The 13,078-nt window shown below is 47.3% G+C and overlaps 1 protein-coding gene across 1 annotated transcript in view; it reads left to right on the top strand.

Moving 5' to 3' along the window:
- The first annotated feature begins 1,109 nt into the window (after positions 1-1,109).
- Positions 1,110-13,078, top strand: part of CADM4 (cell adhesion molecule 4) — a 650,810-nt gene continuing 638,841 nt past the window's right edge. The window contains exon 1 of the mRNA XM_089687341.1: positions 1,110-1,229. Coding sequence (XP_089543467.1) covers positions 1,172-1,229 — 58 coding nt within the window. The 5' untranslated portion in view covers positions 1,110-1,171. The remainder of the gene's footprint in view (positions 1,230-13,078) is intronic.

The following is a 13,078-nucleotide window of genomic DNA, read 5'->3' as shown; positions in this document are numbered from 1 at the left end:
AATGTGTAGGTTGACTGTCATGTTTACTGTACAAAGATTGTATGATCAGATTGTACTGTGTATGGGGACAAGTAAACTGAGTGTACAGAGATTGTATGGTCACATTGACTGGTGAACCTTAAACCGATTGTACAGATATTAAATGGTCAGATTGTACCTTGTGTGGTGCCTATTAGGTTGGGCAGAAATTGTATTGTCAGATTGTATTATGTATGATGACATTTAGGCGTATTGTACAGAGATTGTATGGTCTGGTTGTAACGCGCGTTGTGCCCCTATGTGTTGATTGTACCGAGATTGTACGGTCAGATTTTTAGCATGTATTATGACATTTAGGCGTATTGTACAGAGATTGTACGGTCTGATTGTAGCGTGTATGGTGACATTTCAGTTGATTGTACAATGAGATTGTATGGTCAGATTGTAGCGTGTATGGTGACATGTCGGTTGATTGTACAATCAGATTGTACGGTCATATTGTAGCATGTATGGTGACATTTCGGTTGATTGTACGGTCAGATTGTAGCATGTATGGTGACATTTCGGTTGATTGTACAATCAGATTGTACGGTCATATTGTAGCATGTATGGTGACATTTCGGTTGATTGTACAATCAGATTGTACGGTCATATTGTAGCATGTATGGTGACATTTCGGTTCATTGTAGGATCTGATTGTAGCATGTATGGTGACATTTCGGTTGATTGTAGGATCTGATTGTAGCATGTATGGTGACATTTCGGTTGATTGTACAATCAGATTGTAGCCATACAACCCTGAAACAAATCAGGTCTCCAGGTTTGTAATGGGTGGCTGTAATGGCACCCCCCCCCCCCACCTGCACTCCTCCCCCCCACCTGCACTCCTCCCCTTTGCCCTCACTGGGCACATGCTGACAGTCCCTGTCCATAGGGTGGCTCAGATGCAGCTCCTGCCCGGCAGTGAGGGGGTTAAGGCGGCCCCTCCCCTTCCCTGCCACCCACATGGGACTAGTAAACAGTCCCCTCCCCCCCTGCGCAGCCTCCCCCTGCCATAGGCCTGTCTCCCAGGGGCTCCTCCCCTGCCTTTGCATCTCATTAGCATAGATTATCGGCAGGGCAGGTGCAGAGGGAGGCAGAGAGGAGAGCAGACAGCGGCATCAGGAGGAAGGAGAAGGCGGCTGGGCTCACCATGGTCTGTGGACACTCTCTGCTCCTGGGGGTCCTACTACTCAGCTCTGCGGGGACAGGTGAGCCGCCTGCGGATGCATTGTGGAGCGGGTCCTGCAGATGACACCTGCTGGCCGGGAAGGGGTTAAATCTGTTGCAATGGAGGGGGGGGGGTGGTTGGGGGGGTTAACCTCTGCAGCGCCATCCGGCAGGTCAGCCCGGCACGGCGGGGGTTAAGGCGTTAAATGTCAGCGCGTTGCGATGCCGTGCGCAGGGTTCAGGGACATCGGCAAGGAGGCTCGGCGCCGGGAGGACGCGGCTGCCGCTGCAGAAGATTTCCGAACAAAGAGATGTGTGTTTATGGGGCAGCATCGATCCATCGCCCCCTCCCCCCAGTGCGCCCCCCTATGTGTTCATTGCCAATACCCTTCCAGGGCTGGGGACGGATGGGAAGGAGTTAACGGCGGAGGTCCCAGCGCCGTGCCCTTGTCATCGTCTTCCCAGTGCCAGCAGCAGAAATTCCAGCCCTTTGTCCGCATTGTCCATTCAGGAAGGCTGGCAGCGGTACCCACCGTGCCTAGGATTGCACACAGCACTACCACCCCCCAGTGATGCTGCACGCCTGGCCCTCCCCGGACAACTTTGTCAAGACGAAGGCCACTGGCCCCAAAAGCTTGCACTTTAATCGATTTAGTGAGCCAATCACCCAAATGTCACATTGGAGAAGGATTGACGACACCGTGACCTGACCTCTGACACCTTGGCAGCACATGGTCCACAGAGCTGCCAGGGAACTACAAGTCCCAGTAGATGGGGGGGGGGTCACTGGTGAGCAGCCAGGCTGGCACTTGTAGTCCCCCCCCCCCCCCCAGCAGCCAGAGAGCCACAGGTGCTGACCCCTCTGCCCTGCCTTCCTACTGACAACCAGTGTCATGGCTGGCAGAGCCTCCTGGAAGGTCAGGGGTTCCTCGTCTCCCTCCAATGTTTGCACTATAAACTGGCGCCGGCTTTCCGGGGGGACTAGCCTGAAGAGCTCACAATTCAAATCTGGTGTGTTGGCTGCTTGTAATTATCATGTAGATGGATTCTGACTCGGGACGACAGCCTATTCCTGGAAAGGGAAAAGGGAGGAGCGGGGGTATAGGGAAGGAAAATACAAAGAAATAAAAAGTAAAAACGAAAAAAATAAATAAAATAAAGCGTGTTTGTACAGCACTGTGCAAATCATTGGCGCTATAAAAATCCTGGATAACAATAATGTTAAAAATAGTGTGTGTGTATTAAAAACAAACACACAGAAATAAATATATATATTTTTCTTTATATTATTGCTAATAAATATTATTGATAACACTAATGAATATATATATATTTTAATTTTTTTACTATTATCCTTGTTATTAACATTATTTTTTATTATTATTATTATTATTAACAATGATTATATATATATATATATATATATATATATATATAAAGTTTTATTTTTTTTACTATTACCGTTGTTATTAATTATTATCAACAATAATAAATATATATATATATATATATATATATATATATATATATATATATATATATATATATATATATTTTTAGTATTATTATCACTGTGGGTTTTCTTTTTAACTAGTTTTATTTATTATTTTTAATATTATTGTTTGTTTGTTTTTAATAATAATACCCATCACAAACCATAATGGTGATGATGCTAATAATAGTAGTAATAATATCACTACTTTGCAGGGTTTATATAGTGGCACCAATTTGCTTAGAAATGTATATATGTGTACATATATTGCAGTACTATATATTAAAAAATAAATGCATACTTTTTTTTTTTTTTTTTTTAAAACATACTTTCTATGTTCTACATGTGTATTTGTATCCACCTATCTGATTTTGGGCCCATTCACATATAAAGCACCGCGTGTTGTGGCACATGTTAACGGATGTTACAATAAGGTGGCCCATTCGGTATTGGACTGCCAACGCAACACAACAGATGAGAAACATGCATGATCCTCCTCCTTCCTCCTCCTCCTTCCTCTTCCTTCCTCCTCCTTCCTCTTCCTTCCTCCTCCTTCCTCTTCCTTCCTCCTCCTTCCTCTTCCTTCCTCCTCCTTCCTCTTCCTCCTTCCTCTTCCTCCCTCCTCCTTCCTCTTCCTCCCTCCTCCCTCCTCCTTCCTCCTTCCTCCTCTTCTTCCCTCCTCCTTCCTCCTCTTCTTCCCTCCTCCTTCCTCCTCTTCTTCCCTCCTCCTCCCTCCTCTTCCTCCTCCTCCTCCCCTCCTCTCCCTCCTCCTCCTCCCCTCCTCCTTCCTCCTCCCCTCCTCTTCCTCCTCCTTCTCCTTCCTCTTCCTCCTCCTTCTCCTTCCTCTTCCTCCCTCCTCTTCATCCTTCCTCTTCCTCCTCCTTCCTCTTCCTCTTCCTCCTCCTCATCCTTCCTCTTCCTCCTCCTCATCCTTCCTCTTCCTCCTCCTCCTTCCTCTTCCTCCTCCTTCCTCCTCCTCATTCTCCTTCCTCTTCCTCCTCCTTCCTCCTCTTCATCCTTCCTCTTCCTCCTCTTCATCCTTCCTCTTCCTCCTCTTCATCCTTCCTCCTCTTCATCCTTCCTCCTCTTCATCCTTCCTCCTCTTCATCCTTCCTTCTCTTCATCCTTCCTCCTCTTCATCCTTCCTCCTCTTCATCCTTCCTCCTCTTCATCCTTCCTCCTCTTCATCCTTCCTCCTCCTCATCCTTCCTCCTCCTCCTTCTCCTCCCTCTTCCTCCTCTTCCTCCTTCCTCTTCCTCCTTCCTCTTCCTCTTCCTCCTCCTTTCTCTTCCTCTTCCTCCTCCTTTCTCTTCCTCCTCCTCCTCCTCCTTTCTCTTCCTCCTCCTCATCCTTCCTCTTCCTCTTCCTCATCCTCCTTCCTCATCCTCCTTCCTCATCCTCCTTCCTCTTCCTCCTTCCTCATCCTCCTTCCTCTTCCTCCTTCCTCTTCCTCCTTCCTCTTCCTCCTTCCTCCTTTCAATTCTCCTTCCTCTTCCTCCCTCCTCCTCCTTCCTCTTCCTCCTCCTTCCTCTTCCTCCTCCTTCCTCTTCCTCCTTCCTCCTCCTTCCTCTTCTCCTTCCTCCTCCTTCCTCTTCTCCTTCCTCCTCCTTCCTCTTCTCCTTCCTCCTCCTTCCTCTTCTCCTTCCTCCTCCTTCCTCTTCTCCTTCCTCCTCCTTCCTCTTCTCCTTCCTCCTCCTTCCTCCTCCTTCCTCCTCCTTCCTCTTCCTCCTCCTCCTTTTTTTTTAACAATGCAGCACACCACAGCGCACAGTATATGTGTTGTAGTGCGTCGGGTGCTGCTGTACGATGCGTTGACAATGAATGGCACGGTACATGGATCAGGTGTGTTGCCATGCGTTGTGGCCATGTAAGTTGCACAGATGTGAATGGGCCTCTATCTATCTGCTTTGTGGCCACAGAACCCACTAAGGCCAGTTGTGGCCAGCTTGGCCTGGGTTTGGAGGAAGCCCCCCCTTTAAACAAGGATCCTGGAGGGGACTGATCCCAGGACCCCGGTGCATGCTCCTGATAACGCAGAGCAGGTTGCCATGGCATGATGGAAGACATTAATCACAGGATGGAAGATAACCCGGGCCGCCTGACGTATGGCACAGAGTGGCCTGTTTATGGCACCAATATTACGTCTCGATGGTCATTCCGGTGCCCACGCCGTCCTGCTGGGTAATAGGACCAGAGAGCTGGCAGTGTGTTCAGCGTCAAGCAGGGGGCAGTGTGGACAGCGAGGAGCACAGACTGCAGGGAGGTCTGCCATCCCCGGCATACACAAGGACTGATAGATGGGACCGGGGCAGGATAGGGGGACTGCGCAAACCTGGGGAGTGTATCTGCCAGGACTGACCCATAAACTACAGAGCGCCTCCCTCCAGCAGTCCTACATAGGAGAAGAGTGGGAATGAAGGACTCGGGGAGGGAGGATGCAGCTGATGCTTGGCAGAATCATCCGGCACACGCTGATCCCAGGAAGAGTGATCATTACTAACCCACAGCTCCGGCCTCCCCTCCAGGCTTGCACAGTTGTACCGACTTCTCTCCTCTGATATCGCTGCACACTGGGAGCTTCTCACAATGTGCATTAGAAGCTGCTGCAAGTCGGGTAGAATCCGCCACATTTCCTGGCTGGAGGACGTCCAGCGACATCTAGCTCCTGCCTCACTGTCCCTGGCCGGCCCCTTTCATTCATTGAATTTCAGTTAAATCAGTCATGGTGGTTCAGCATTACATGTGGGTGTTGCCACAGATTACTGTTTTCATAATATTTTTTACAGCACCCTGCTGGCCCCTTCCACTGGCCAAGATCTGCTCACATTACATAGAGAAGCACAGAGGCCCAGTGATTGTCACTGGGTCTGAAATAAAAAGTGTGTAAAGAAAATGAAAAGGGTATTTAATAATCTCATTAGCATGTTGATGAGGGGGGGGGGCAGGGAAGGCAGATTATTAGCAAACTGGACTTCAGCTTTTAACCTTCTGAAATCTGGTTGCTATTGGTTACCATGTTGTTGGTATATACAGTATGTGGCGCCTGGTTGCTATTGGTTACCATGTTAGCATATACAATATGCAGGACCTGGTTGCTATTGGTTACCATGTTGTTAGAATATACAGTATGTGGCGCCTGGTTGCTATTGGTTACCATGTTGTTAGAATATACAATATGCAGGGCCTGGTTGCTATTGGTTACTATGATGTTGGCATATAAAATATGCATTGCCTGGTTTCTATTGGTTACCACATTAGTATATACAGTATGCAGGGCCTGGTTACTATTGGTTACCATGTTGACATATACAGTATGCAGCTCCTGGTTGCTATTGGTTACCATGTATGCAGGGCCTTGTAACTGTTGGTTACCGTGTTGTTCGTATATATGCAGGGCCTGGTTGCTATTGGTTACCATGCTGTTAACATATACAGTATGCAGGGCCTGGTTATTATTAGTTACCATGTTAGTGTATATGCAGGGCCTGGTTGCTATTGGATACCATATTGTTGGCATATAAAGTATGCAGGGCCTGGTTGCTATTGGTTACTGTGCTGTATGCAGGGGTTAATTGCTATTGGTTACCATGTATGCACAACCTGGATATTATCGATGACTTTCTTATAGACATATATGGTCACCGTGTTTTAGGCCAGTATCCAAGGCCTGGTTGCTATTGGCTACCAGGTTGTAGGCATGTATGCAGGTTCTGGTCGCTCTATATATATATATATATATATATATATATATAATATTCCCCTAGTCATAACCTAGCTTAGAATATTAGGACTTTGTGTAAATCTGTGTATATGGGATCACTGCATCTCTGCTATCCTCTAATAAAATAAGTGCCTAATTCCCCCTTAGTCCCCGGTCACACTGGATGCGAATTGGCAAGCGATTTGCATGCCTTGTGACTTGCAAATCGCATGCCAAGTCTCCTCCTATTGTCTGCAATTAGAGCAGTCATATCGGTGTGGTGCTGACTTGGTCAGAGCCGCACCAATTAGTACATGCACTACTTTTGGTGCGATTTACATAGACATCTGTCAGATGTCTTGCAAATCATATTTGAAATCGGCATGTCACCTGACTGTGAAATCGTGCGACTTTGCTGTAAGTCACATGATTTCAAAGTTGGGTTTGATGTGATCGGGGGGGGGGGGTAGAGGGCAAAGCGGCCTCCGTGCCACTGCAGCCCATAGGCACAAGCCTACTCTGCCTAATAGCACATCTGGAGCCGCCTGTGTAAGCCGTTTACAGGGGAATTGTTACAATAAAACATCATATAAGACGTATCTAGAAATCGTATGTATGAGAGCGCAGGTTCGAAGATATTCTTGTAATGGTGACCTTGAAGTCGGCTCTGATGCAGCGTTCATGTTTTGAAATATATTTGCTGTTCTACGTTTACATTGTTAAACTTCCTGTAATAGTCGCAGCATTCACACCGATGAAAGACAGAGATAATAACTCCGCCACTGCTGTGAGTCTGCATTTTCCTGCGTTGAGACTGCACTATGGTCATAGTGCAGGCCCGGCAAAGCAGGGGGCAGAACCTGCATTTGTAATGAGCAAAAAAATGTCTGCCTCCATGGGAGTAACTTCACCCCCGCAACCCCCCCCCCCGCTTAATTTTAAGGCATTCACACAGGCGTTTTTTTCATCAGTTCAGTTGCGTTTTTCAAAGAAAAAACAGATCAGTTGACATCTGTTTTACATTTGGTTTTTCATCAGTTTACCCCCCCCCCCCCCCGGTTTCTCAACGGTCTACCACCCCCCCCCCCACAGACTTCTCATCGGTTTACCCCCCCCCATGTTTCTCATCGGGTTGCCCCCCCCCATCCCCCCCGGGTTTCTCATCAGATTAGCCTCTTCCGGGTTTTTTATCGGATTGCCCTCTTCCGGCGGGTTTTTCATCGGATTGCCCTCTTTCCATTGGTGTGCCCCTCCCCCCCCCCCCCGGGTTTCTCATCGGATTGCCCTCTTCCAGGTTTCTCATCGGTGTGCCCCCCAACCCCCCCCCCCCCGGGTTTCTCATCGGATTGCCCTCTTCCGGGTTTCTCATCGGCTTGCAACACCCCCCCCCCCCCCCCCCCGGGTTTCTCATCGGATTGCCCTCTTCCGGGTTTTTCGTCCGTTCTGGTTGTTTTAACGGAAGAAGAATAGGGTTTCTTTCATTCAAAAACGAATGTTAACGGATACGGACATTAACAAATGTAAACGGAGGATCATCCGTTTACATCTGCTAGTCCATAGAAATACATGGGTGTCCGTTTTTGATCTGTAATGGACATACAGAACGCTCATGTGAAAGGGTCATAATAGCAACCAATTCTGACCTGGTCTGCTGGGGTGAGCTGAAATAACATACTCACCCCCCCAGCAAATCCACTGCTGTCTCTTCTGGGCCCTAGCAGCTCCTCTGATGATGCTGCACTGCACATGGCCTCAAAGCCTGCTAGGACCAGTGTATCCCAAGAGACTTTGGGGGGGAGGGAGTACGTCATTCTGGACAGAGAGGTGGAAACGCTGGCTGCAATATAAAGACTAAATTTTATTTTAGGGTGGTAAAAGTTGTGGGATGAGCTGTGGTTTTACTGCCTACCTTAAAAAAAAAAAAAAAAAAAAAAAAAAAATTCAGCCATTTAAGTCTGTAAAAATGTGAGAATTAAACTTCCTCACATGTGGCGGGCAGTACCACTGATGAATGGGGCCACACTGTGGGGTGGTTCGACCTTTTCAGGGTCAAGTACTCTTTTGCACCAGATGCAGTTGAAAGCATTTTTAAAGGCAATATGAATGAAATCGATCTGCACTACCGCTGCTGCTCTAAAATCTTCATTTTATTAAATTGACCACAATAGAAACCATCACAGGTACAAAGGTTGACGTGTTTCGGCTAAGCAAGCCTTAATCGTAACCTATACCCGGTAAAGTGTGATGCATTTTGGCTTAGCAAGCCTTGTAACCTATACCTTATAAATGTTGACGCGTTTTGGCTTCGAAAGCCTTGGTCGTAACCTATACCTAGTAAATGTTGACGCGTTTCGGCTTAGCAAGCCTTAGTCGTAACCCATACCTGGTAAATGTTGACGTGTTTTGGCTAAGCAAGCCTTAGTCGTAACCTATGCCCGGTAAAGGTTGACATGTTTCGGCTTAGCAAGCCTTAGTCGTAACCTATGCCTGGTAACGGTTGACGTGTTTCGGCTTAGCAAGCCTTAGTCGTAACCTATGCCCGGTAAAGGTTGACGTGTTTCGGCTAAGCAAGCCTTAGTCATAACCTATGCCTGGTAACGGTTGACGTGTTTCGGCTAAGCAAGCCTTAGTCGTAACCTATGCCTGGTAACGGTTGACGTGTTTCGGCTTAGCAAGCCTTAGTCGTAACCTATGCCCGGTAAAGGTTGACGTGTTTCGGCTAAGCAAGCCTTAGTCATAACCTATGCCTGGTAACGGTTGACGTGTTTCGGCTTAGCAAGCCTTAGTCGTAACCTACACTTAGTAAAGGTTGATACGTTTTGGCTTAGCAAACCTTAGTCGTAATCTGTGATGGTTTTTATTGTGGTTGATTTAATAAAATGAAGATTTAGAGCAGTGGCGGTAGTGTAGATCGATTTTCATTCTTTTCTGGAACACATAAGATACTGTGGATCACACACCTGCCTAGCTCTTGGGATGAGCATCAGATAGGTAGTAGCATTTTTTTTTTTTTCTCTCTTTTCAACATGAATGCCTATGCTAGAAAAATGAATGAATTTTAGTTAACAGAGTTACACCATTGCGGTGCTTTCATATGCATTGAGAAAAAGTACAGCTTGCTTTATCTTCTCACTGCACAAACGCACATTAACGCCTAGAAAAATGCACTGCAAATGCATTATGTATGTGGAACTCCACACTGACCGAGGATATTGTACTGGCAATGAGCCCCCAAAACAGGTGGCAGAGGTGACATGCCGCCTGTCAACCGCCCTCTGAAATATCGAGCTGTGGTTGATCGCTTTTTCAGAGGGGTGGCAAGTGCTGTCGTACGTCTAAACGAGGCTTTAGGCTCTATTCACACGTGTGTGACTTCTCAGGCGACTTTGTCGCAGCCCATGTATTTCAATGGGACCCGTTCATATCTGTGCAACTTACAGCCTTAGCAACTACTTTGCAACTTTCATGCAATTTGAATGCCATAGACTTCAATGTAAACTCTCAATTTGCATGAAAGTCGCATTTTCATGTTATCCATGCAGCAGTTGTGCAACAGTCAAATCCAAAGTCAACAGCTAAAGGTGCATCCAAGTCATACCCATCCAAAGTTGCAATGGAAATCGCATGACTTTGGAGTCGCACAAATGTGAAAGGAGCCTTAGGCTGCGTACACACCATAGGAGAAATCCCTGCCCCTTTTGAGAAATCGTGCTGCAATGAAATGGATAGTGCTGTGGCCCCACACACATGAAAATGCATGTGTTCCTAGATGCATTGGGTTGCCATTAAGAATTAAAGGCACCACCATGCGTTTTCAGAAAGGCAGCATGTTTTTACTCGTTGCAGGGAAACGCACGATTTACCCGCAATGCACATACATAAACCTAGCATTAAAGAGAAACCGCACTATTTTTATTAGATTTATACAGCATCCATCCTACTGTACATAAGCCTTGTCTAAGCCCTGGTTCACACAGAATGTCACTTTGAAATTGCACTACTTCACTTGAAGAAGTGCGATTTCAAAGCCGCCAGACAGTGCAATTTAATTTGCGGCTTGCCTGACATCTGTGCGACTTCATGCACAGAGGTCTATGCAAGTCACACATGACATCGCCAAAAATAGTGCAGGAACCTTTTTCAAAATTGATGCAAGTCGGAGTCGCACCAATTTGAATGGTTCAATAGGCTCAAATGGGGTGCAACTTGTCATGCGATTTTTGAACTGTCAAATTGCATGACAAATCGCATTGATGTGAATGGGGAGGGGGGGCTAATGGCATTAGACATGCTAATCCCCACATGTGACACTGAGCTCCATGCATCACCTACAACATCATATTTTGCTACTGTCAATGAAACAAAAAAACAATCTACTGTCGCATGTTCTGTCTCCCTTTGTAATGTACAGCGCTGAGCGAACTGTTGGCGCTTTATAAATATTGAATAATAACCTGTAACAGTTGTGTTCAGGGGCGGACTGACCATTTGGGCACTCGGCGCTGTCCGAGGGTCAGTAGGGGGCCACATGAGATGCCCCTACTACCTTTCATAGGCTTTTTGGGTGTGGTTTGAGTGTGGGTGAGGACACAGGGGCCCCATGATCCCCTATTGCCCAGGGGCCCCATGAGTTGTCAGTCCGCCCCTGGTTGTGTTATACAAACCATTGACTCTCTGGAAGCAATATATGTACATTGGGGAACAAATGTGTAAATTGAAACAATTGCCTGGATCCCAGCCTGTGCTGCTTTTATAAATGTCCCCATTATGGAGTTTGTTTGATTAGAGCCGTGCTCCCTAATCTGCGGCTGCTGGTATCAGGGCTGCTTCTCCGCTTCTCGTCCCGGAATCGCAGGTGAGATTAATTAGTGGGGGAAGGTGTTTTTTCTTTTTCTTTTTTTTTTTCTTTTTCATTTAGAAAGTTACTTATTATTGCACCTGTGCTTCTAACTGATTGCCTGGAACACAAGACCTGCTAGAAGTAAGGATAGGTTCACACCTATGTAGTTTGCGTTTGATCCAATTCTGCAGTGCTTTTTGTGGTGCGTTTTTTTTTTTTTTTTATGCGTTTTGTGGGTTTTTTCAGCTTGTTGCTAGGCAGAATAAAACCCAAAACGCTTCAAAAACGCACCACATGCGTCTCCATTGAAGTCTATAGAACCAAAAATGCAACATTTTGCAGTTAAAAAAAAAAAAGTCCTTGACTCTTTCCAAAAAACGCACCGGGTGAAAACGATGTGAACCTGTCCCATAGGAAATCATGTTAAATGGACTGCTGTGCATTTCTGCAAAATGCAGTGGGAAATGCATAGGTGTGAACCAAGACTAAGGGGCACTGTTCCTGCCACTGACACCAGCACCGGGGCACTGTTCCTGACACCAGCACCGGGGCACTGTTCCTGACACCAGCACCGGGGCACTGTTCCTGACACCAGCACCGGGGCACTGTTCCTGACACCAGCACCGGGGCACTGTTCCTGACACCAGCACCGGGGCACTGTTCCTGACACCAGCACCGGGGCACTGTTCCTGACACCAGCACCGGGGCACTGTTCCTGACACCAGCACCGGGGCACTGTTCCTGACACCAGCACCGGGGCACTGTTCCTGACACCAGCACCGGGGCTCTGTTCCTGCCACCGACACCTGCACCGGGGCTCTGTTCCTGCCACCGACACCAGCACCGGGGCTCTGTTCCTGCCACCGACACCTGCACCGGGGCTCTGTTCCTGCCACCGACACCTGCACCGGGGCTCTGTTCCTGCCACCGACACCAGCACCGGGGCTCTGTTCCTGCCACCGACACCAGCACCGGGGCTCTGTTCCTGCCACCGACACCAGCACCGGGGCTCTGTTCCTGCCACCGACACCTGCAATGGGGCATTGTTCCAGACACACACATAGGCAGCCCATTCAAGTGTATGCACAACACACGGAATTGTGTGAAAATTGCCAACGGCAACTCTAGGAAAGGGGCCTTATACTTGTGGTAGGTGGGGGGGGTGAGAAACCCTTTGGTTGAGCTACAATTTACCACCCCTCAACTGCTCCTCCTTTAGCTGTAGCAGCCAGGGGGTGTACACATACTGCAACACAGGAATTATATGTCCTGTCGCAGTCGGGGGGGGGGGGGCACGATCGCCCGCCAAGCACGACTGGGGGGGGGGGGGGTGATGTTGTGAATATTGCTGTCTCTGCTCCTGTGCAGAAAAAATTGTTAAATCTATTCGCTGGTTAATGACCTATAACTTAATTTATTTTTTTTTTTTGCACACCTTAGCCATGAAAGTGAATTGTGGCCGGTTAGGGACCATTCCCATTGTGCGTCATGTTAACATACACACTTTTGTGGTTTTGAGTCTTGCACCCTTTTTTTTTTTCTTTTTTTAATATTTGTGTCTTGTGGTGTATGGGCACTGAGTTGCCATACAAGATAAATTACATTTATTGAATGCTCATTCCAAATGAATGGCATTGCAGTTAGTTTCTCATATATTGTGGTAAAATGTGCGTTATGCCGCATGTTTCTGCATCGCAGCCCTCTAAATGGGCCTTCATTGATAGCACTTTTGCACCGGAGGGTTGGGGTCCTGCGACTGTATAGTATTTACTGTAGACTAGACCAGGTCCCAGACTGTGTCAATAACTCTGCTTTTGTTGAGAAAAAAAACATTTGGGTGATCTATATACATGCAAGG

Source organism: Staurois parvus, unplaced genomic scaffold (assembly GCF_062004578.1).
Source record: "Staurois parvus isolate SC_StPar_1 unplaced genomic scaffold, SC_StPar_1.0 ptg000423l, whole genome shotgun sequence".
Classification (NCBI taxonomy): domain Eukaryota; kingdom Metazoa; phylum Chordata; class Amphibia; order Anura; family Ranidae; genus Staurois; species Staurois parvus.
Note: the sequence above shows the minus strand (reverse complement) of the source record. Positions and strands in the feature narration are given on the sequence as shown.